Genomic DNA, 22,876 nt, shown 5'->3' with positions numbered 1-22,876 from the left:
TATATAGTGGATGAAGGGGTGTCCACATACTGCTGTATATATAATGGATGAAGGGGTGTCCTCATACTGCTGTATATATAGTGGATGAAGGGGTGTCCTCATACTGCTGTATATATAGTGGATGAAGGGGTGTCCTGTATATATAGTGGATGAAGGGGTGTCCTCATACTGCTGTATATATAGTGGATGAAGGGGTGTCCACATACTGCTGTATATATAGTGTTGAAGGGGTGTCCTCATACTGCTGTATATATAGTGGATGAAGGGGTGTCCTCATACTGCTGTATATATAGTGGATGAAGGGGTGTCCTCATACTGCTGTATATATAGTGGATGAAGGGGTGTCCACATACTGCTGTATATATAGTGTATGAAGGGGTGTCCTTATACTGCTGTATATATAGTGGATGAAGGGGTGTCGCTTGGGGTGCCTTGCGAAAGTATTCGGCCCCCTTGAACTTTGCGACCTTTTGCCACATTTCAGGCTTCAAACATAAAGATATAAAACTGTATTTTTTTGTGAAGAATCAACAACAAGTGGGACACAATCATGAAGTGGAACGACATTTATTGGATATTTCAAACTTTTTTAACAAATCAAAAACTGAAAAATTGGGCGTGCAAAATTATTCATCCCCTTTAAGTTAATACTTTGTAGCGCCACCTTTTGCTGAGATTACAGCTGTAAGTCGCTTGGTGTATGTCTCTATCAGTTTTGCACATCGAGAGACTGAAATGTTTTCCCATTCCTCCTTGCAAAACAGCTCGAGCTCAGTGAGGTTGGATGGAGAGCATTTGCGAACAGCAGTTTTCAGTCCTCATACTGCTGTATATATAGTGTATGAAGGGGTGTCCTCATACTGCTGTATATATAGTGGATGAAGGGGTGTCCATACTGCTGTATATATAGTGGATGAAGGGGTGTCCTCATACTGCTGTATATATAGTGGATGAAGAGGTGTCCATACTGCTGTATATATAGTGGATGAAGGGGTGTCCTCATACTGCTGTATATATAGTGGATGAAGGGGTGTCCATACTGCTGTATATATAGTGGATGAAGGGGTGTCCTCATACTGCTGTATATATAGTGGATGAAGGGGTGTCCTCATACTGCTGTATATATAGTGGATGAAGGGGTGTCCATACTGCTGTATACATAGTGGATGAAGGGGTGTCCTCATACTGCTGTATATATAGTGGATGAAGGGGTGTCCATACTGCTGTATATATAGTGGATGAAGGGGTGTCCTCATACTGCTGTATATATAGTGGATGAAGGGGTGTCCTCATACTGCTGTATATATAGTGGATGAAGGGGTGTCCTGTATATATAGTGGATGAAGGGGTGTCCTGTATATATAGTGGATGAAGGGGTGTCCATACTGCTGTATATATAGTGTATGAAGGGGTGTCCACATACTGCTGTATATATAGTGGATGAAGGGGTGTCCTCATACTGCTGTATATATAGTGGATGAAGGGGTGTCCTGTATATATAGTGGATGAAGGGGTGTCCTGTATATATAGTGGATGAAGGGGTGTCCACATACTGCTGTATATATAGTGGATGAAGGGGTGTCCTGTATATATAGTGTATGAAGGGGTGTCCACATACTGCTGTATATATAGTGTATGAAGGGGTGTCCACATACTGCTGTATATATAGTGGATGAAGGGGTGTCCTGTATATATAGTGGATGAAGGGGTGTCCTGTACATATAGTGGATGAAGGGGTGTCCACATACTGCTGTATATATAGTCCATATTGTATTTTATTTAGAATTCAAACTTCTGTTCTTTTTCCCTTCCAGAGTGATTCATCGTCAGATCAAATAACTACAAAGATGGAGAACATGAAGATGGCTGAGCCTAATGATAGCACGGTCAGTATAATGTTTATAAAGATGGAGATAACTGGGCCTAATGATAGCACGGTCAGTATAATGTTTATAAAGATGGAGATAACTGGGCCTAATGATAGCACGGTCAGTATAATGTTTATAAAGATGGAGATAACTGGGCCTAATGATAGCACGGTCAGTATAATGTTTATAAAGATGGAGATAACTGGGCCTAATGATAGCACGGTCAGTATAATGTTTATAAAGATGGAGATAACTGGGCCTAATGTTTATAAAGATGGAGATAACTGAGCTTAATGATAGCACGGTCAGTATGTTTAACACATTCATTTGTTTTCTACCATGAAGTAGAAGTGGTTTGATCAATATGTTTTGTTTTCAGGTAATAATAAAAGTAATAGATCACTGTTGACAGCTTTATACATTTTTAAAATGAGATAAATGTATATTTTGTGGATAAAAGCGTCTGCTAAATGGCATATACTATAGAAGCACATGATATATTGCTATGAATGAGCTGGAAACATGTACAGAGCCTTCAGAAAGTCTTCATATCTGCCACGGTCATCCTCCTCTTCATCTGAAGAGGAGAGGCGAGATGGATCGGAGGACCAAAATGCGGCGTGATATGTGCTCATCATTAATTTTAATAAAGAAAACACTGAAACACTATACAAAAACAATAAACGAAATAACAACCGTGAAGCTAATGAGAACTGTGCTGACACAAGCAATCAACATAGACAATCACCCACAAACAAACAGTGAAACCCAGGCTACCTAAGTATGATTCTCCATCAGAGACAACTAATGACACCTGCCTCTGATTGAGAACCATACTAGGCCGAAACATAGAAATACCCAAATCAGAGAAAAACAAACATAGACTGCCCACCCCAACTCACGCCCTGACCATACTAAATAATGACAAAAACAACAGAAATAAAGGTCAGAACGTGACAATATCCCTTATGACTTAATCCACATTTCATCTTCAATACATGTTTTCACTTTGTCATTATGGGGTATTGTGATGTCATTATGGGGTATTGTGATGTCATTATGGGGTATTGTGATGTCATTATGGGGTATTGTGTGTAGATGGTTGAGAAAAAAACATCAAATGAATCCATTTTGAATTCAGGCTGTAACACAACTAAATGTGGAATTAGTCAACAGGTATGAATAGAATACTTTCTGAATGCTCTGTAGCTCTAAAGGATTCCACCATGAGTAGGAAGATGCTACTCTCTAGCAGGAAGTAGAGCCATACAAATTATACCAATAGTATGTATAAAATTTGCCATTTGTTGAGTATATTGCTTTTAAGTCATATTTTAAAAAATTGTGTTTATTGCAAATCTACAATACAAATACAATAGATACATACTATAGATATGAGTTCAAATAAGTGCAATGAGTTTATTTCTGTATAGTCATGTATATATATTCAGTGTACACCTACAGCACATTCGGAAAGTATTCAGACCCCTTGACTTTTCCACATTTTGTTACAGCCTTATTCTAAAAATTATGAAATTGTTTTTTTCTCTCTCATCAATCTACAAACAATACCCCATAATGACGAAGCAAAAACGTTTTTTTTTTAGAAATGTTTTCTAATTTATAGATAAATAAGAAATATCTCATTTATTTAAGTATTCAGACACTTTACTCAGTACTTTGTTGAAGCACATTTGGTAGCGATTACAGCCTCAAGTCGTCTTGAGTATGACGCTACAAGCTTGGCACACCTGTATTTGGGGAGTTTCTCCTATTCTTCCTTGCAGATCTTCTCAAGCTCTGTCAGGTTGGATGGGGAGCGTCGCTGCACAGCTATTTTCAGATCTCTCCAGAGATGCTAGATCGGATTCAAGTCTGGGTTCGTGCTGGGCCACTCAAGGACATTCAGAGACTTGTCCCGAAACATTTCACCTTCTTTATTGCTTTACCAAACATATAAAGACATCAGTGATCGTCAAAATCTGTTACATTTGTCAACGTCTAAATCAACATTTGGGCCATTTAAACAGATTGTGTCCCTGCTATAGACGAGGAGAGAAGGGCTATGCAAAGGGCTCCATTTTGTTGTTCCGTAGCATATCTCATATATCATCTACTTCCCAAAACACCTGGCCAATGATACGGACCGATTGATGGGCTGGCAGACACTCACTGGGTCCTCCATCAAATCAAATGTTATTGGTCACAGACATGGTTAGCAGATGTTATTGGTCACAGACATGGTTAGCAGATGTTATTGCGAGTGTAGTGAAATGATTGTGCTTCTAGATCCGACCATGCAGTAATATCTAACAGGTAATATCTAACAATTACACAACAAAACCTAATACACACAAGTGTAAAGGAATGAATAAGCGTATGTACATATAAATATATGAATGAGCGATGGCCGTGCGGCATAGGCAAGATGCAGTAGATGGTATAGAGTACAGTATATTCATATGAGACGAGTAATGTAGGGTATGTAAACATTATATAAAGTGGCATTGTTTAAAGTGGCTACTGATACATTTATTAAATCCATTTATTAAATGTATTAAAGTGGCAAGAGATTGAGTCAGTGTGTTGTCAGCAGCCACTCTATGTTAGTGATGGCTGTTCAACAGTCTGGTGGTGTAACGGTTGTCGTCTGGAGAAAGAGAGGAGGACCAAGGTGCAGCGTGGTACGTGTCCATATTTGAATGAACACTGAAAACAAAACAGATAGACAACCCACCCAACTCACGCCCTGACCATACTAAAACAAAAGACAAAACAAAGGAAATAAAGGTCAGAACGTGACAGTACACCCCCAAAGGTGCGGACTCCGGACACAAAACCTGAACCTATCTTTCTCCGCCTCCTTAACCGCCTCCGTGGCTTCTTAAGAGCGGCGACCCTCGCCGCCGACCTCGGACTGGGGACCCTAGCCACGGGTCCTGAATGGACGGGAGACTCCGGCAGCGCCGGACAGGCGGGAGTCTCCGGCAGCTCCGGAGTGAAGGGCGATTCTGGCATCGCCGGCAGCTCTGGCAGCGCCTGGCTGACTGGCGGCTCTGGCAGCTCTTGGCTGACTGACGGCTCTGGAAGCTCCTGGCTGACTGACGGCTCTGGCAGCTCCTGGCTGACTGACGGCTCTGGCAGCTCCTGGCTGACTGACGGCTCTGGCATCTCCTGGCTGACTGACGGCTCTGGCAGCTCCTGGCTGATTGACGGCTCAGGACAGACTGGCAGCTCTGGCAGCTCAGGACAGACTGGCGGCTCTGGCAGTTCAGGACAGACTGGCGGCTCTGGCAGCTCAGGACAGACTGGCGGCTCTGGCAGCTCAGGACAGACGGGAGACTCTGGCAGCTCAGGACAGACGGGAGACTCTGGCACCTCAGGACAGACGGGAGACTCTGGCAGCTCAGGACAGACGGGAGACTCTGGCAGCTCAGGACAGACGGGAGACTCTGGCAGCTCAGGACAGACGGGAGACTCTGGCAGCGCTGGGCAGGAAGACGGCTCTGGCAGCGCTGGACAGGCGGGAGCACCTGTAGGGAGAAGACGGAGAGACAGCCTGGTGCGGGGGGCTGCCACCGGAGGGCTGGTGCTTGGAGGTGGCACCGGATAGACCGGACCGTGAAGGCGCACTGGAGCTCTTGAGCACTGAGCCTGCCCAACCTTACCTGGTTGAATGCTCCCGGTAGCCAGGCCAGTGCGGCGAGGTGGAATAGTCCGCACTGGGCTGTGCTGGCGAACCGGGGACACCATGCGTAAGGCTGGTGCCATGTACACTGGCCCTGGGAGACGCACTGGAGACCAGATGCGCTGAGCCGGCTTCATGGCACCTGGCTCGATGCCCACTCTAGCCCGGCCGATACGAGGCGCTGCAATGTACCGCATCGGGCTATGCACACGCACCGGGGACACCGTGCACCTCACGGCATAACACGGTGCCTGCCCGGTCTCTCCACGGTAAGCACGGGAAGTTGGCTCAGGTCTCCTACCTGACTTCGCCACACTCCCCGTGTTTCCCCCCAATACATTTTTGGGGCTGCCTCTCGGGTTTCCAACCGCGCCGCCGTGCTGCCTCCTCATACCACCGCCTCTCTGCTTTCGCTGCCTCCAGCTCAGCCTTGGGGCGGCGATATTCTCCAGCCTGTGCCCAGGGTCCCTTGCCGTCCAGAATCTCCTCCCATGTCCAGGAGTCCTGCGATTCCGGCCGATGCTGCTGCTGCCCGGTACCACGCTGCTTGGTCCTTTTTTGGTGGGTGGTTGTGTAACGGTTGTCGTCTGGAGAAAGAGAGGAGGACCAAGGTCAAATCAAATCAAATTTTATTTGTCACATACACATGGTTAGCAGATGTTAATGCGAGTGTAGCGAAATGCTTGTGCTTCTAGTTCCGACAATGCAGTAATAACCAACAAGTAATCTAACTAACAATTCCAAAACGACTGTCTTATACACACAAGTGTAAGGGGATAAAGAATATGTACATAAAGATATATGAATGAGTGATGGTACAGAGCAGCATAGGCAAGATACAGTAGATGGTATCGAGTACAGTATATACATATGAGATGAGCATGTAAACAAAGTGGCATAGTTAAAGTGGCTAGTGATACATGTATTACATAAAGATGCAGTAGATGATATAGAGTACAGTATATACATATACATATGAGATGAATAATGTAGGGTATGTAAACATATTAGGTAGCATTGTTTAAAGTGGCTAGTGCTATATTTTACATCACTTCCCATCAATTCCCATTATTAAAGTGGCTGGAGTTGAGTCAGTGTGTTGGCAGCAGCCACTCAATGTTAGTGGTGGCTGTTTAACAGTCTGATGGCCTTGAGATAGAAGCTGTTTTTCAGTCTCTCGGTCCCAGCTTTGATGCACCTGTACTGACCTCGCCTTCTGGATGATAGCGGGGTGAACAGGCAGTGGCTCGGGTGGTTGTTGTCCTTGATGATCTTTATGGCCTTCCTGTAACATCGGGTGGTGTAGGTGTCCTGGAGGGCAGGTAGTTTGCCCCCGGTGATGCGTTGTGCAGACCTCACTACCCTCTGGAGAGCCTTACGGTTGTGGGCGGAGCAGTTGCCGTACCAGGCGGTGATACAGCCCGCCAGGATGCTCTCGATTGTGCATCTGTAGAAGTTTGTGAGTGCTTTTGGTGACAAGCCAAATTTCTTCAGCCTCCTGAGGTTGAAGAGGCGCTGCTGCGCCTTCTTCACGATGCTGTCTGTGTGGGTGGACCAATTCAGTTTGTCTGTGATGTGTATGCCGAGGAACTTAAAACTTGCTACCCTCTCCACTACTGTTCCATCAATGTGGATAGGGGGGTGTTCCCTCTGCTGTTTCCTGAAGTCCACAATCATCTCCTTAGTTTTGTTGACGTTGAGTGTGGTTATTTTCCTGACACCACACTCCGAGGGCCCTCACCTCCTCCCTGTAGGCCGTCTCGTCGTTGTTGGTAATCAAGCCTACCACTGTTGTGTCGTCCGCAAACTTGATGATTGAGTTGGAGGCGTGCGTGGCCACGCAGTCGTGGGTGAACAGGGAGTACAGGAGAGGGCTCAGAACGCACCCTTGTGGGGCCCCAGTGTTGAGGATCAGCGGGGTGGAGATGTTGTTGCCTACCCTCATCACCTGGGGGCGGCCCGTCAGGAAGTCCAGTACCCAGTTGCACAGGGCGGGGTCGAGACCCAAGGTCTCGAGCTTGATGACGAGCTTGGAGGGTACTATGGTGTTAAATGCCGAGCTGTAGGCGATGAACAGCATTCTCACATAGGTATTCCTCTTTTCCAGATGGGTTAGGGCAGTGTGCAGTGTGGTTGAGATTGCATCGTCTGTGGACCTATTTGGGCGGTAAGCCAATTGGAGTGGGTCTAGGGTGTCAGGTAGGGTGGAGGTGCAGCGTGGTACGTGTCCATATTTTAATGAACACTGAAAACAAAACAATAAACAACCAACGAACAGTCCTGTAAGGTGCAACACAACACTAAACAGAAAATAACCACCCACAAAACACAATGGAAAACAGGCTACCTAAATATGGTTCTCAATCAGGGACAACGATTGACAGCTGCCTCTGATTGAAAACCATACCAGGCCAAACACAGAAATAGAAAATCCTAGACAAACTAACATAGACAACCCACCCAACTCACGCCCTGACCATACTAAAACTAACATAGACAACCCACCCAACTCACACCCTGACCATACTAAAACTAACATAGACAACCCACCCAACTCACGCCCTGACCATACTAAAACAAAAGACAAAACAAAGGAACTAAGGTCAGAACGTGACAGATGGCCTTAAGATAGAAGCTGTTTTTCAGTCTCTCGGTCACAGCTTTGATGCACCTGTACTGACCTCGCCTTCTGGATGATAGCGGGGTGAACAGGCAGTGGCTCGGGTGGTTGTTGTCCTTGATGATCTTTATGGCCTTCCTGTGACATCGGGTGGTGTAGGTGTCTTGGAGGGCAGGTAGTTTGCCCCCGGTGATGCGTTGTGCAGACCTCACTACCCTCTGGAGAGCCTTGCGGTTGTGGTCGGAGCAGTTACCGTACCAGGCGGTGATACAGCCCGACAGGATGCTCTCGATTGTACATCTGTAAAAGTTATTGAGGGGTTTAGGTGACAAACCAAATTTCTTCAGCCTCCTGAGGTTGAAGAGGCGCTGTTGCACCTTCTTCACCATACTGTCTGTGTCGGTGGACCATCTCAGATTGTCAGTGATGTGTACGCTGAGGAACTTGAAGCTCTTCACCTTCTCCACTATGGTCCCGTCGATGTGGATAGGGGCGTGCTCCCTTTGCTGTTCTTGAAATCCACACTCATCTCTTTTGTTTTGATGACATTGAGTGAAAGGTTATTTTCCTGACACCACACTCTGAGAGCCCTCACCTCCTCCCTGTAGGCTGTCTCGTCGTTGTTGCTAATCAAGCCTACCACTGTAGTGTCATCTGCAAACCTGATGATTGAGTTGGAGGCGTGCATGGCTACGCAGTCGTGGGTGAACAGGGAGTACAGGAGAGGGCTCAGAACGCACCCTTGTGGGATCAGCAGAGTGGAGATGTTGTTTCTTACCTTCACCACCTGGGGGAGGCCCGTCAGGAAGTCTAGGACCCAATTGCACAGGGCCCTTGGGTCGAGACCCAAGGTCTCAGGCTGAGTTTGGAGGGTACTATAGTGTTGAATGCTGAGCTGTAGTCAATGAACAGCATTCTTACATACAGTAGGTATTCCTCTTGTCCAGGTGGGATAGGGCATCGTCTGTGGATCTATTGGGGCGGTAAGCAAATTGAAGGGGGTTTAGGGTGACAGGTAGGGTGGAGGTGATATGATCCTTGACTAGACTCCATTTTCTAATTGTTATTATAATTATATCTCTCTCCATTACCTTCTATAGCTTGACCAAAAAGACACTTGCTTTATTAATTTACTACCATCTGGTTTAGACAGGACCTTTCCAGAAGCTGAGGGTGGGGCAGGTATTTTACGCTCACTGAGTAGGTGGGGCATTTATACAGTACTCTATATATACAGTGATCACCAACAGTCTCTGGTTTAGACAGGACCTTTACAGAAGTTGAACTGGGGCAGGTATGTTAGGTAGAAGGAGAAAGGAGATACCTAGTCAGCGGGTGAGCTGGGAAAGGAGAAAGGAGATACCTAGTCAGCGGGTGAGCTGGGGAAGGAGAAAGGAGATACCTAGTCAGCAGGTGAGCTGGAGAAGGAGAAAGGAGATACCTAGTCAGCAGGTGAGCTGGGGAAGGAGAAAGGAGATACCTAGTCAGCAGGTGAGCTGGGGAAGGGGAAAGGAGATACCTAGTCAGCAGGTGAGCTGGGGAAGGAGAAAGGGGATACCTAGTCAGCAGGTGAGCTGAGGAAGGAGAAAGGAGATACCTAGTCAGCAGGTGAGCTGGGGAAGGAGAAAGGGGATACCTAGTCAGCAGGTGAGCTGGGGAAGGAGAAAGGAGATACCTAGTCAGCAGGTGAGCTGGGGAAGGGGAAAGGAGATACCTAGTCAGCAGGTGAGCTGGGGAAGGAGAAAGGAGATACCTAGTCAGCAGGTGAGCTGGGGAAGGGGAAAGGAGATACCTAGTCAGCAGGTGAGCTGGGAAAGGAGATACCTAGTCAGCAGGTGAGCTGGGGAAGGGGAAAGGAGATACCTAGTCAGCAGGTGAGCTGGGAAAGGAGATACCTAGTCAGCAGGTGAGCTGGGAAAGGAGATACCTAGTCAGCAGGTGAGCTGGGAAAGGAGATACCTAGTCAGCAGGTGAGCTGGGAAAGGAGATACCTAGTCAGCAGGTGAGCTGGGAAAGGAGACAGGAGATACCTAGTCAGCAGGTGAGCTGGGGAAGGGGAAAGGAGATACCTAGTCAGCAGGTGAGCTGGGGAAGGGGAAAGGAGATACCTAGTCAGCGGGTGAGCTGGGAAAGGAGAAAGGAGATACCTAGTCAGCAGGTGAGCTGGGGAAGGGGAAAGGAGATACCTAGTCAGCAGGTGAGCTGGGAAAGGAGATACCTAGTCAGCAGGTGAGCTGGGGAAGGGGAAAGGAGATACCTAGTCAGCAGGTGAGCTGGGAAAGGAGATACCTAGTCAGCAGGTGAGCTGGGAAAGGAGAAAGGAGATACCTAGTCAGCAGGTGAGCTGGAGAATGAGAAAGGAGATACCTAGTCAGCAGGTGAGCTGGGAAAGGAGAAAGGAGATACCTAGTCAGCAGGTGAGCTGGGGAAGGAGAAAGGAGATACCTAGTCAGCAGGTGAGCTGGGAAAGGAGAAAGGAGATACCTAGTCAGCAGGTGAGCTGGGGAAGGGGAAAGGAGATACCTAGTCAGCAGGTGAGCTGGGAAAGGAGAAAGGGGATACCTAGTCAGCAGGTGAGCTGGAGAAGGAGAAAGGAGATACCTAGTCAGCAGGTGAGCTGGGAAAGGAGAAAGGGGATACCTAGTCAGCAGGTGAGCTGGGAAAGGAGAAAGGGGATACCTAGTCACTAGGTGACTAGGAGTCTACTTTTAACCTCTTGAGATGGGAAAAAATGTTTTGATAAATTTGAAAGTTCTCTTCATGACAATGTTACAATTAGGTGACATAAATAGTTGTTTTAAACTAAATTACCCCAAAGGCACTATTGGTGGAATGACCCTCTTATCAACAAATTGACTTAATCGTAATGTTGAATCATTTCACAGGTCCAAGTGGTGAAGTCTGAGCCGCTTGAGAGCGATGCGATGCGATGCGATGCGATGTGAAGTGATGCGATGCGATGCGAAGTGATGCGATGCGAAGTGATGTGATGCGATGTGAAGTGATGCGAAGTGATGCGATGTGAAGTGATGCGATGTGAAGTGATGCGATGCGAAGTGATGCGATGCGATGTGATGCGAAGTGATGCGATGTGAAGTGATGCGATGCGAAGTGATGTGAAGTGATGCGATGCGAAGTGATGCGATTGCGATGTGAAGTGATGTGAAGTGATGCGATGCGAAGTGATGTGAAGTGATGCGATGCGATGTGATGCGAAGTGATGTGATGCGATGCGAAGTGATGTGATGCGATGCGATGTGATGCGAAGTGATGCGATGCGATGTGATGTGAAGTGATGCGATGCGAAGTGATGTGATGCGATGCGATGCGATGCGAAGTGATGCGATGTGAAGTGATGCGATGTGAAGTGATGCGATGCGAAGTGATGCGATGTGAAGTGATGCGATGCGATGCGAAGTGATGCGATTGCGATGTGAAGTGATGTGAAGTGATGCGATGCGATGTGAAGTGATGCGATGCGATGTGATGCGAAGTGATGTGATGCGATGCGATGCGAAGTGATGTGATGCGATGCGATGTGATGCGAAGTGATGCGATGCGATGTGATGTGAAGTGATGCGATGCGAAGTGATGTGATGCGATGCGATGTGATGCGAAGTGATGCGATGTAAAGTGATGCGATGCGAAGTGATGCGATGTGAAGTGATGCGATGCGATGCGAAGTGATGCGATTGCGATGTGAAGTGATGTGAAGTGATGCGATGCGATGTGAAGTGATGTGAAGTGATGCGATGCGATGTGATGCGAAGTGATGCGATGCGATGCGAAGTGATGCGATTGCGATGTGAAGTGATGTGAAGTGATGCGATGTGAAGTGATGCGATGCGATGTGATGTGAAGTGATGCGATGTGAAGTGATGTGATGCGATGCGATGTGATGCGAAGTGATGCGATGTGAAGTGATGCGATGCGAAGTGATGCGATGTGAAGTGATGCGATGTGATGCGATGTGAAGTGATGCGATGCGATGTGAAGTGATGCGATGTGAAGTGATGCGATGCGAAGTGATGCGATGTGAAGTGATGCGATGTGAAGTGATGCGATGTGAAGTGATGCGATGCGATGTGAAGTGATGCGATGCGAAGTGATGCGATGTGAAGTGATGCGATGTGAAGTGATGCGATGTGAAGTGATGCGATGCGAAGTGATGCGATGTGAAGTGATGCGAAGTGATGCGATGTGAAGTGATGCGATGTGAAGTGATGCGATGCGAAGTGATGCGATGTGAAGTGATGTGAAGTGATGCGATGTGAAGTGATGCGAAGTGATGCGATGTGAAGTGATGCGATGTGAAGTGATGCGATGTGAAGTGATGCGATGTGAAGTGATGCGATGTGAAGTGATGCGATGCGAAGTGATGCGAAGTGATGCGATGTGAAGTGATGCGATGTGAAGTGATGCGATGTGAAGTGATGCGATGTGAAGTGATGCGATGCGAAGTGATGCGAAGTGATGCGATGTGAAGTGATGCGATGTGAAGTGATGCGATGTGAAGTGATGCGATGCGAAGTGATGCGATGTGATGTGATGCGATGCGAAGTGATGCGATGCGATGTGAAGTGATGCGATGCGAAGTGATGCGATGTGAAGTGATGCGATGCGAAGTGATGCGATGTGAAGTGATGCGATGCGAAGTGATGCGATGCGATGTGAAGTGATGCGATGCGATGTGAAGTGATGCGATGTGAAGTGATGCGATGCGATGCGATGTGAAGTGATGCGATGTGAAGTGATGCGATGTGAAGTGATGCGATGCGATGTGAAGTGATGCGATGCGATGTGAAGTGATGCGATGCGATGTGAAGTGATTCAATGCGATGTGAAGTGATGCGATGCGATGTGAAGTGATGCGATGCGATGTGAAGTGATGCGATGCGATGTGAAGTGATGCGATGTGAAGTGATGCGATGCGATGTGAAGTGATGCGATGCGATGTGAAGTGATGCGATGCGATGTGAAGTGATGTGAAGTGATGTGAAGTGATGCGATGCGAAGTGATGCGATGCGATGTGAAGTGATGCGATGCGATGTGAAGTGATGCGATGCGATGTGAAGTGATGCGATGCGATGTGAAGTGATGCGATGCGATGTGAAGTGATGCGATGCGATGTGAAGTGATGCGATGCGATGTGAAGTGATGCGATGCGAAGTGATGCGATGCGATGCGAAGTGATGCGAAGTGATGCGATGCGATGTGAAGTGATGCGATGCGATGTGAAGTGATGCGATGCGATGTGAAGTGATGCGATGCGATGTGAAGTGATGCGATGCGATGTGATGCGATGCGATGTGAAGTGATGCGATGCGATGTGAAGTGATGCGAAGTGATGCGATGCGATGCGAAGTGATGCGATGCGATGTGAAGTTATTTTAGTTTTAGTTTTAAGCATGACTTTGATGGGTCACATAATAACAGCATCATCAGCATCAAGGACAGAGGGATCTTGTCTATATATATTTATACAATACTGTTTCTCTATATGATGAAAATATACTGCAGAGTATCTCAGAATACTTTATCCTCCCCATTTCAGTAACATCAGTAACATAAGAATATTGACACCAAAAAATCTATATTCTATTTTCTTTTACAGATTTATCCAAAAAAGGAACACTGTCACTCATTCTCCTTCAGTTGCCCAACTTGTAAAATACCCAAAGAGGAAATCACCTGCACCAACCCTGGAACAATATTGAGAGCTCTTGAAACTAATGACACATTCAAGGAGTTAAACCAAATGGACAGGAAGACACTGAAAGGGAAAGACATTGTCATCAGCAGTTCTCACGGGTACATAGTGAAGCACTTTCCATGTTGGCTGATCAAAGAGGATGACCATCTCACTATTAAGATGGTCACACATGCCACAGATGAACCTGCAGGGGTCACGGATCAGGAAACAGACAATTATGTCACTTTCTCTGTTGAGACAATGGGAGGGAAAAACAGCAAATCAAAACAAATACTTGGAAACAAACAACTGGAGTCCTACGGACCTCTATGTGTCTATGCAAAACAGAAGGAGGAAGTGAAGAAGGCTCTACGAAATGATGGACGCTTCTCAAACATTGTGTTTGAACAGAGATGCCAGCTCTCTGAGCGATCAACAGGAATCAAGGTTTCAATGGGGCAAATTGCAAAAAAACTTAATGGTAGAAACTTTGAAATCTGTCTGACAAAGCATAAGGAGAAAACGGCAATTAAGATGGAAACATCTGACTCCACAATAAAAACAAAAAACATTGTAACCACGCAAACATCTCTGTTCAACCCAAGCCCTGACTCTGAAGGAGACGACACACAGATGTCTCCATCGACGCTAACAACATAAACATCAGATGTAGGGGAGTCCTCTTCGAGAAGAAAGCAGAAACGAAAATGCATTCCCGTGCCAAAACATGGTGAAATATTGACGATCCTTCGCAACCAGTTTGAAGATCTGGTGAAGCAGATGGAAAGTAGGAGGGAGGACAGCCAACAGAAGACATTTCCTGAAGAGTTGGATCTCATGAAGCAGGAATTCGGGAAAATCAGACAAAAGTTCTCTGAGGTTCACAGAGTGAAGAAATTGATTGAACTTGGTGCCTCCGTTTGTCAGGTGATTGTTGAAGGTGTTCAGGGTGTTCTGGGGACAGGCTTCGTGCTGTTTGACAACTACATCCTAACAAATGCACATTTGTTTGGTGAAAATGTAAGAGAAAACATACAGTTGTTAGTCGATGTATCTGTAAAGTTCAACTATGAAAATCCAAATGGATACGATGTGAACGTATTCAGAGCAAAAACCCTGCTGATCGACTTTCAATATGGACATCAGGGAAAACATCATATAGACTATGCCATACTGGAGCTGGATCCTCAGAATAAGAAACAACAGCAAAAGGTTCCTCCTGGTCTCCTCCGTGAATATGGCCCAGTCCCAGCATGCGGTGGGGCCTGCCTCATTGGACACCCAGGTGGACTGGTGAAACAAATGGAACCCACCTCCATCATTGGCAGTGAGATAAGAGAGGAGGCTGCGAATAAATATAAACGGGAAAAGGGACATGCAATCTTCACAATAAACGATGCCCTTGAAAAAGAGAAAAAGCGTTACGAGGAAGTGATGCAGGAGAACAAGGACGACTTTGTGACCTACAACACCTCCTTCTTCCATGGATCTTCTGGCTCGCCAGTCTTCGATGACCTTGGTCGAGTGTTTGGCATACATACTGGTGGCTTTGAATATGAGGATAAGCGCACTCAGAGCAAACAGAGTGTGTTAGAGTACGCCCTCCCTCTGCTCCCCATATTACGGAACTTTGTCATCCGTTTGGAGGAGGACAACAATCAGGCAGTTTTGAAAAGAGTTAAGGAAGAGGTACAGGAAAACGTCTTCCTGAATGAGGCTCTTTTCACGACAGATGGTGATGAGCCTATGGATATGTCGTAGGAGATTGTTGCAAATACAGCTAATTCAATGCCACCCAGTGGTTGTCCTGGGAACAACACAACAATGCCACCCAGTGGTTGTCCTGGGAACAACACAACAATGCCACCCAGTGGTTGTCCTGGGAACAACACAACAATGCCACCCAGTGGTTGTCCTGGGAACAACACAACAATGCCACCCAGTGGTTGTCCTGGGAACAACACAACAATGCCACCCAGTGGTTGTCCTGGGAACAACACAACAATGCCACCCAGTGGTTGTCCTGGGAACAACACAACAATGCCACCCAGTGGTTGTCCTGGGAACAACACAACAATGCCTTTTGGGCATTTTTAGGATATTGATAGATTACTTGTCCGAGGTCAAAGGTACATGTTTAAAAAAAATTAAATGTTTTGTTTTATCTCATGCACCTTTGTTTTCTGTAATTCTCATCACTGGTTCCTTATGATGTATTCTGCATTTCTGTGAAGCATGGTTTCTTTTGAAAAATATACTTTGGTCTCAGTGGGCCTTCTCTGCAAAAATAAACATTTCATAGATTAAGACATCTACCTAGATCAGATTGCAACTATCTAAATGTTGTTTTATTGTGTTCTACATTTTGATTACTTGTCTTTTTCTTTAACTTGTTGAATAGAGTAATGTGGAATAGAATCATGTTGAATAGAATCATGTTGAATAGAATCATGTTGAATAGAATCATGTTGAATAGAGTCATGTTGAATAGAATCATGTTGAATAGAATCATGTTGAATAGAATCATGTTGAATAGAATCATGTTGAATAGAATCATGTTGAATAGAGTAATGTGGAATAGAATCATGTTGAATAGAATCATGTTGAATAGAGTAATGTGGAATAGAATCATGTTGAATAGAATCATGTTGAATAGAATCATGTTGAATAGAATCATGTTGAATAGAATCATGTTGAATAGAGTAATGTGGAATAGAATCATGTTGAATAGAATCATGTTGAATAGAATCATGTTGAATAGAATCATGTTGAATAGAGTAATGTGGAATAGAATCATGTTGAATAGAATCATGTTGAATAGAGTAATGTGGAATAGAATCATGTTGAATAGAATCATGTTGAATAGAATCATGTTGAATAGAATCATGTTGAATAGAATCATGTTGAATAGAGTAATGTGGAATAGAATCATGTTGAATAGAATCATGTTGAATAGAATCATGTTGAATAGAATCGTGTTGAATAGAATCATGTTGAATAGAATCATGTTGAATAGAATCATGTTGAATAGAATCATGTTGAATAGAATCGTGTTGAATATAATCATGTTGAATAGAATCATGTTGAATAGAATCATGTGGAATAGAATCATGTTGAATAGAATCGTGTTGAATAGAATCATGTTGAATAGAATCATGTTGAATAGAATCATGTTGAATAGAATCATGTTGAATAGAATCATGTTGAATAGAGTCATGTTGAATAGAATCATGTTGAATAGAATCGTGTTGAATAGAATCATGTTGAATAGAGTAATGTGGAATAGAATCGTGTTGAATATAATCATGTTGAATAGAATCATGTTGAATAGAATCATGTTGAATAGAATCATGTTGAATAGAATCGTGTTGAATAGAATCATGTTGAATAGAATCATGTTGAATAGAATCATGTTGAATAGAATCATGTTGAATAGAATCATGTTGAATAGAGTCATGTTGAATAGAATCATGTTGAATAGAATCATGTTGAATTGAATCATGTTGAATAGAGTCATGTTGAATAGAGTCATATTACTTCATGGATCCATCGTTTTGCTTTCTTGGTTTGACATGTAAAGGTTAATCAATGTGTTAACTGTGATTACATTGGAATACTGTATGCATCATTTAGACATTGTTTTCATTTCATGAGTTGTAACAATCATGCATAAAACTAGTGACAGACTGACTAATCAATAAATGTGTTGACAATTACAGCTTGCTTATTGCTTCTTATTGCAAGTGGACCACACAGGGGTGTGTCTGATCACATGACTGACCACACAGGGGTGTGTCTGATCACATGACTGACCACACAGGGGTGTGTCTGGTCACATGACTGGTCACAACACGTCTGATCACATGACTGACCACACAGGGGTGTGTCTGGTCACATGACTGACCACACAGGGGTGTGTCTGGTCACATGACTGACCACACAGGGGTGTGTCTGGTCACATGACTGACCACACAGGGGTGTGTCTGATCACATGGCTGACCACACAGGGGTGTGTCTGATCACATGACTGACCACACAGGGGTGTGTCTGATCACATGACTGACCACACAATGATGTGTCTGATCACATGACTGTGACCACACAATGGTGTCTGATCACATGACTGTGACCACCCAGGGGTGTGTCAGATCATTTAACCGGCAGAGACCATGGAACTTGAGAAGAGAGAAATAACACGAATCCATTTAGAGTCGACAGAGTAATATTGTCATCCTGCATTTGATCTAATGTCCTGGCTGTAGAGCTTGTGATTTCTCTAGAAATATCTCTTATGGTGATTTAGGCCTCAACTACAGCAGAGGAGGCAACCCGCTCTTCAACATTAGATTGGATGGTCTGCTCTGAACAGTACAAGGTGAGACAAGTGGTACATGACTTTTACATAATCACGTTTCAGTAAAGTGATAAATTAGCAGAATACTATGACACATAATGCATATAAATATCATGTAGCTTTTTTTTATAGACAAGAATAGAACAGGAAATAACTGGTAGTTCAACGACAATCAAGTCAGACTTTATTTATTTTGGTGATTTTTAAAACCAAGCACTTAATAATCTACGCTATTTAAAAACAGATTAAAGTTCTACATTTCTCATCAATCACATCTGGATTGATCAATTGTACTTATTTCCTGATCATAGCTAAGAGAAAAGCCCAAATAACCTATACAGTAGGACCTGGGCAAACACATTACATAATCTATACAGTAGGACCTGGGCAAACACATTACATAATCTATACAATAGGACCTGGGCAAACACATTACATAATCTATACAGTAGGTCCTGGGCTAACACATTACATAACCTATACAATAGGACCTGGGCAAACACATTACATAATCTATACAGTAGGTCCTGGGCTAACACATTACATAATCTATACAGTAGGTCCTGGGCTAACACATTACATAATCTATACAATAGGACCTGGGCAAACACATTACATAATCTATACAATAGGACCTGGGCTAACACATTACATAGCCCAGGACCTACTGTATAGATAAACACATTACATAGCCCAGGACCTACTGTATAGATTAACACATTACATAGCCCAGGACCTACTGTATAGGTTGATACATTACATAGCCCAGGACCTACTGTACAGATTAACACATTACATAACCCAGGTCCTACTGTATAGATTAACACATTACATAGCCCAGGTCCTACTGTATAGATTAACACATTACATAGCCCAGGTCCTACTGTATAGATTAACACATTACATAGCCCAGGTCCTACTGTATAGATTAACACATTACATAACCCAGGTCCTACTGTATAGATTAACACATTACATAGCCCAGGTCCTACTGTATAGATTAACACATTACATAACCCAGGTCCTACTGTATAGATTAACACATTACATAACCCAGGTCCTACTGTATAGATTAACACATTACATAACCCAGGTCCTACTGTATAGATTAACACATTACATAGCCCAGGTCCTACTGTATAGATTAACACATTACATAACCCAGGTCCTACTGTATAGATTAACACATTACATAACCCAGGTCCTACTGTATAGATTAACACATTACATAGCCCAGGTCCTACTGTATAGATTAACACATTACATAGCCCAGGTCCTACTGTATAGATTAACACATTACATAGCCCAGGTCCTACTGTATAGATTAACACATTACATAGCCCAGGTCCTACTGTATAGATTAACACATTACATAGCCCAGGTCCTACTGTATAGATTAACACATTACATAACCCAGGTCCTACTGTATAGATTAACACATTACATAGCCCAGGTCCTACTGTATAGATTAACACATTACATAGCCCAGGTCCTACTGTATAGATTAACACATTACATAGCCCAGGTCCTACTGTATAGATTAACACATTACATAACCCAGGTCCTACTGTATAGATTAACACATTACATAGCCCAGGTCCTACTGTATAGATTAACACATTACATAACCCAGGTCCTATTGTATAGATTAACACATTACATAGCCCAGGTCCTACTGTATAGATTAACACATTACATAGCCCAGGTCCTACTGTATAGGTTGACACATTACATAACCCAGGTCCTACTGTATAGATTAACACATTACATAGCCCAGGTCCTACTGTATAGATTAACACATTACATAACCCAGGTCCTACTGTATAGATTAACACATTACATAACCCAGGTCCTACTGTATAGATTAACACATTACATAACCCAGGTCCTACTGTATAGATTAACACATTACATAACCCAGGTCCTACTGTATAGATTAACACATTACATAGCCCAGGTCCTACTGTATAGATTAACACATTACATAACCCAGGTCCTACTGTATAGATTAACACATTACATAACCCAGGTCCTACTGTATAGATTAACACATTACATAACCCAGGTCCTACTGTATAGATTAACACATTACATAGCCCAGGTCCTACTGTATAGTCTGGTCAAATAAAATACAATTTAAGTTCAATGATCAGTCCCAATGTGCAGAGAGTCATTACAGATTTCACCTGCAGTGTTTAGACAGGACAGTGTTGTGGAGATGATTTAGACAGGACAGTGTTGTGGAGATGATTGACAGGACAGTGTTGTGGAGATGATTTAGACAGGACAGTGTTGTGGAGATGATTTAGACAGGACAGTGTTGTGGAGATGATTTAGACAGGACAGTGTTGTGGAGATGAGTTTAGACAGGACAGTGTTGTGGAGATGAGTTTTGTGGAGATGATTTTGACAGGACAGTGTTGTGGAGATGATTTAGACAGGACAGTGTTGTGGAGATGATTTTGACAGGACAGTGTTGTGGAGATGAGTTTTGACAGGACAGTGTTGTGGAGATGAGTTTTGACAGGACAGTGTTGTGGAGATGAGTTTTGACAGGACAGTGTTGTGGAGATGAGTTTAGACAGGACAGTGTTGTGGAGATGATTCCCAGGAATGTCCGGAGTGGAGATTCTCAGAGGCTGGTGTATTCTGTGGTTGTCAACAACAACAACAACATCAACAAGAAGTCATTAATCTCATCAACGTTTCATTTCCACAATGGTTCATGCTTACTTCAGTAAAGTGTATATATTACACAGTATGCAGTACTAGGGCTGGGGGCGGGGCTAGATCTGAAACATCGCTCCCCGAATGACAGTCGATATACCATATTTGACTATACACCGGTATTGATGCATGGACCAGTTTGGGTTTTTACTTCACCTTCTATAAAAAGGTATTTCAATGTTAGGTTTGTTAAATTACACCCTACTCCGCTGTGTATAACATCCGTGTTTATAGTTTACTCTGCTACTTGAGTCATCTCTCTCCTCTCCATGCCGCTTTCCACACAGATCTAGCCCCGCCCCCTGTCACTCGGGGAGCGATGTTTCAGATCTAGTCCCGCCCCCTGTCACTCGGGGAGCGATGTTTCAGATCTAGCCCCGCCCCCTGTCACTCGGGGAGCGATGTTTCAGATCTAGCCCCGCCCCCTGTCACTCGGGGGAGCGATGTTTCAGATCTAGTCCCGCCCCCTGTCACTCGGGGAGCGATGTTTCAGATCTAGCCCCGCCCCCTGTCACTCGGGGAGCGATGTTTCAGATCTAGCCCCGCCCCCTGTCACTCGGGGAGCGATGTTTCAGATCTAGCCCCGCCCCCTGTCACTCGGGGAGCGATGTTTGAGAGCTCCATCATGTCCATCAAAGAAAGCATTTTGGCTGATGAGTTGGACAAAGAGTTTCATGAGCAGATAATGCTGGGGAATCTGAATGTGCTGACCTATAACACCTTCTGCTTTAATGGAGCCTCTGGGTCTCCGGTTATAAATCCCAGTCATTGTCAAGTAATTAATGGCATCCCAGTATATGGCTGCCAGGTGATTGCCATGCATACTGGTGTTTTTTTGTACAAATGTAAGGAAACTCAAGAAACTCAGAGTGTGATTGAATATGCAATCCCTCTCAGGACCATTCTAGAAAACGTATTGGTCTACTTGGTGGACACAAACAATGTTCAAATGTTGGCAAGATTCACCGATGTTGCCATGGAAAACCCACATCTGTTTGAGCTCATTGCCTGTCTTATCATCGAGATGACACACACATTGCAGCCTGGATACTCTGATATCCTTGACGGAATATGGAAGGCAATATCAAAAAGTCGTAAAAGAGATGAGATGCAGAAATTGATCATTGAAATAAGTGTAGGTACATCAAGGATCGAATTGAGGTGCTGAACTGTGTTTTAACAGAAGTTAGGGCGGCTGTGGATGTCACCTGTGTGTTGAGAAGCATCTTTAGGACATTTAAATGAAAAAAATAATGCTTTTATTGTCACACACACAGCAGATATGTGCAGTGAAATGGATTGTTTTACAGGGTCAGCCATAGTAGTACCGCTGGAGCAAAAAAAAAGACAGATTTGTCACCTTTATTATTTGACCCAGTGACCTTTCAGTTGCTAGCCCAACACTCTAACCTCTAGGCTACCCGCGCGTCCCCTTCGCTCATTTGCAACTGTAGACGTAAGCTATAGAGGGATATGGTGATGTGGCCATATTATTTAGGAAAGCCACGGTATCACATATCATCGCTGTCCGGGGTGAAAACCTCTCGTCTCTAAAACACACTTTTCAGGATATTGAAGAAGAAGAAGAAAAACTGTCATATTTTACCCATTGAACAAACATTACATTTCAAAACTACTGAAGATATCTTGTATACATTTTTATTTGTCCTAGAGTCATGAACTGTTCCACCTACATTGAGGAAAGTTACCGCTTTCAATATACATATAAAATGAAATGAAAAATGGGAGTTACAAAGGTTTTCATCAGACAAATGACAACACATTGAATAGACTGCAGATGTTCACTTTGTAATGCAGCGATAAGGTAGAAGAAGAGCCAATGCTGTATCATGAATAATAGTGACTGGTAAAGGGGAATGGAAACATCCCCCCGGTAATCTCCTCTGGACAGAACTTCATAACAGA

The 22,876-nt window shown here is 44.2% G+C and overlaps 1 protein-coding gene across 1 annotated transcript in view; it reads left to right on the top strand.

Moving 5' to 3' along the window:
* The window catches only part of LOC118938856 (protein FAM111B-like), a 31,100-nt gene extending 16,033 nt beyond the window's left edge, over positions 1-15,067 (top strand). The window contains exons 4-5 of the mRNA XM_036945363.1: positions 1,815-1,886; positions 13,792-15,067. Of these exons, the coding sequence (XP_036801258.1) occupies positions 1,815-1,886; positions 13,792-14,529 (810 nt within the window). The 3' untranslated portion in view covers positions 14,530-15,067. The remainder of the gene's footprint in view (positions 1-1,814; positions 1,887-13,791) is intronic.
* The last annotated feature ends 7,809 nt before the right edge of the window (positions 15,068-22,876 follow it).

Source organism: Oncorhynchus mykiss, chromosome 15, assembly GCF_013265735.2.
Source record: "Oncorhynchus mykiss isolate Arlee chromosome 15, USDA_OmykA_1.1, whole genome shotgun sequence".
In the NCBI taxonomy this organism is placed as follows: Eukaryota; Metazoa; Chordata; class Actinopteri; order Salmoniformes; family Salmonidae; genus Oncorhynchus; species Oncorhynchus mykiss.
Note: the sequence above shows the minus strand (reverse complement) of the source record. Positions and strands in the feature narration are given on the sequence as shown.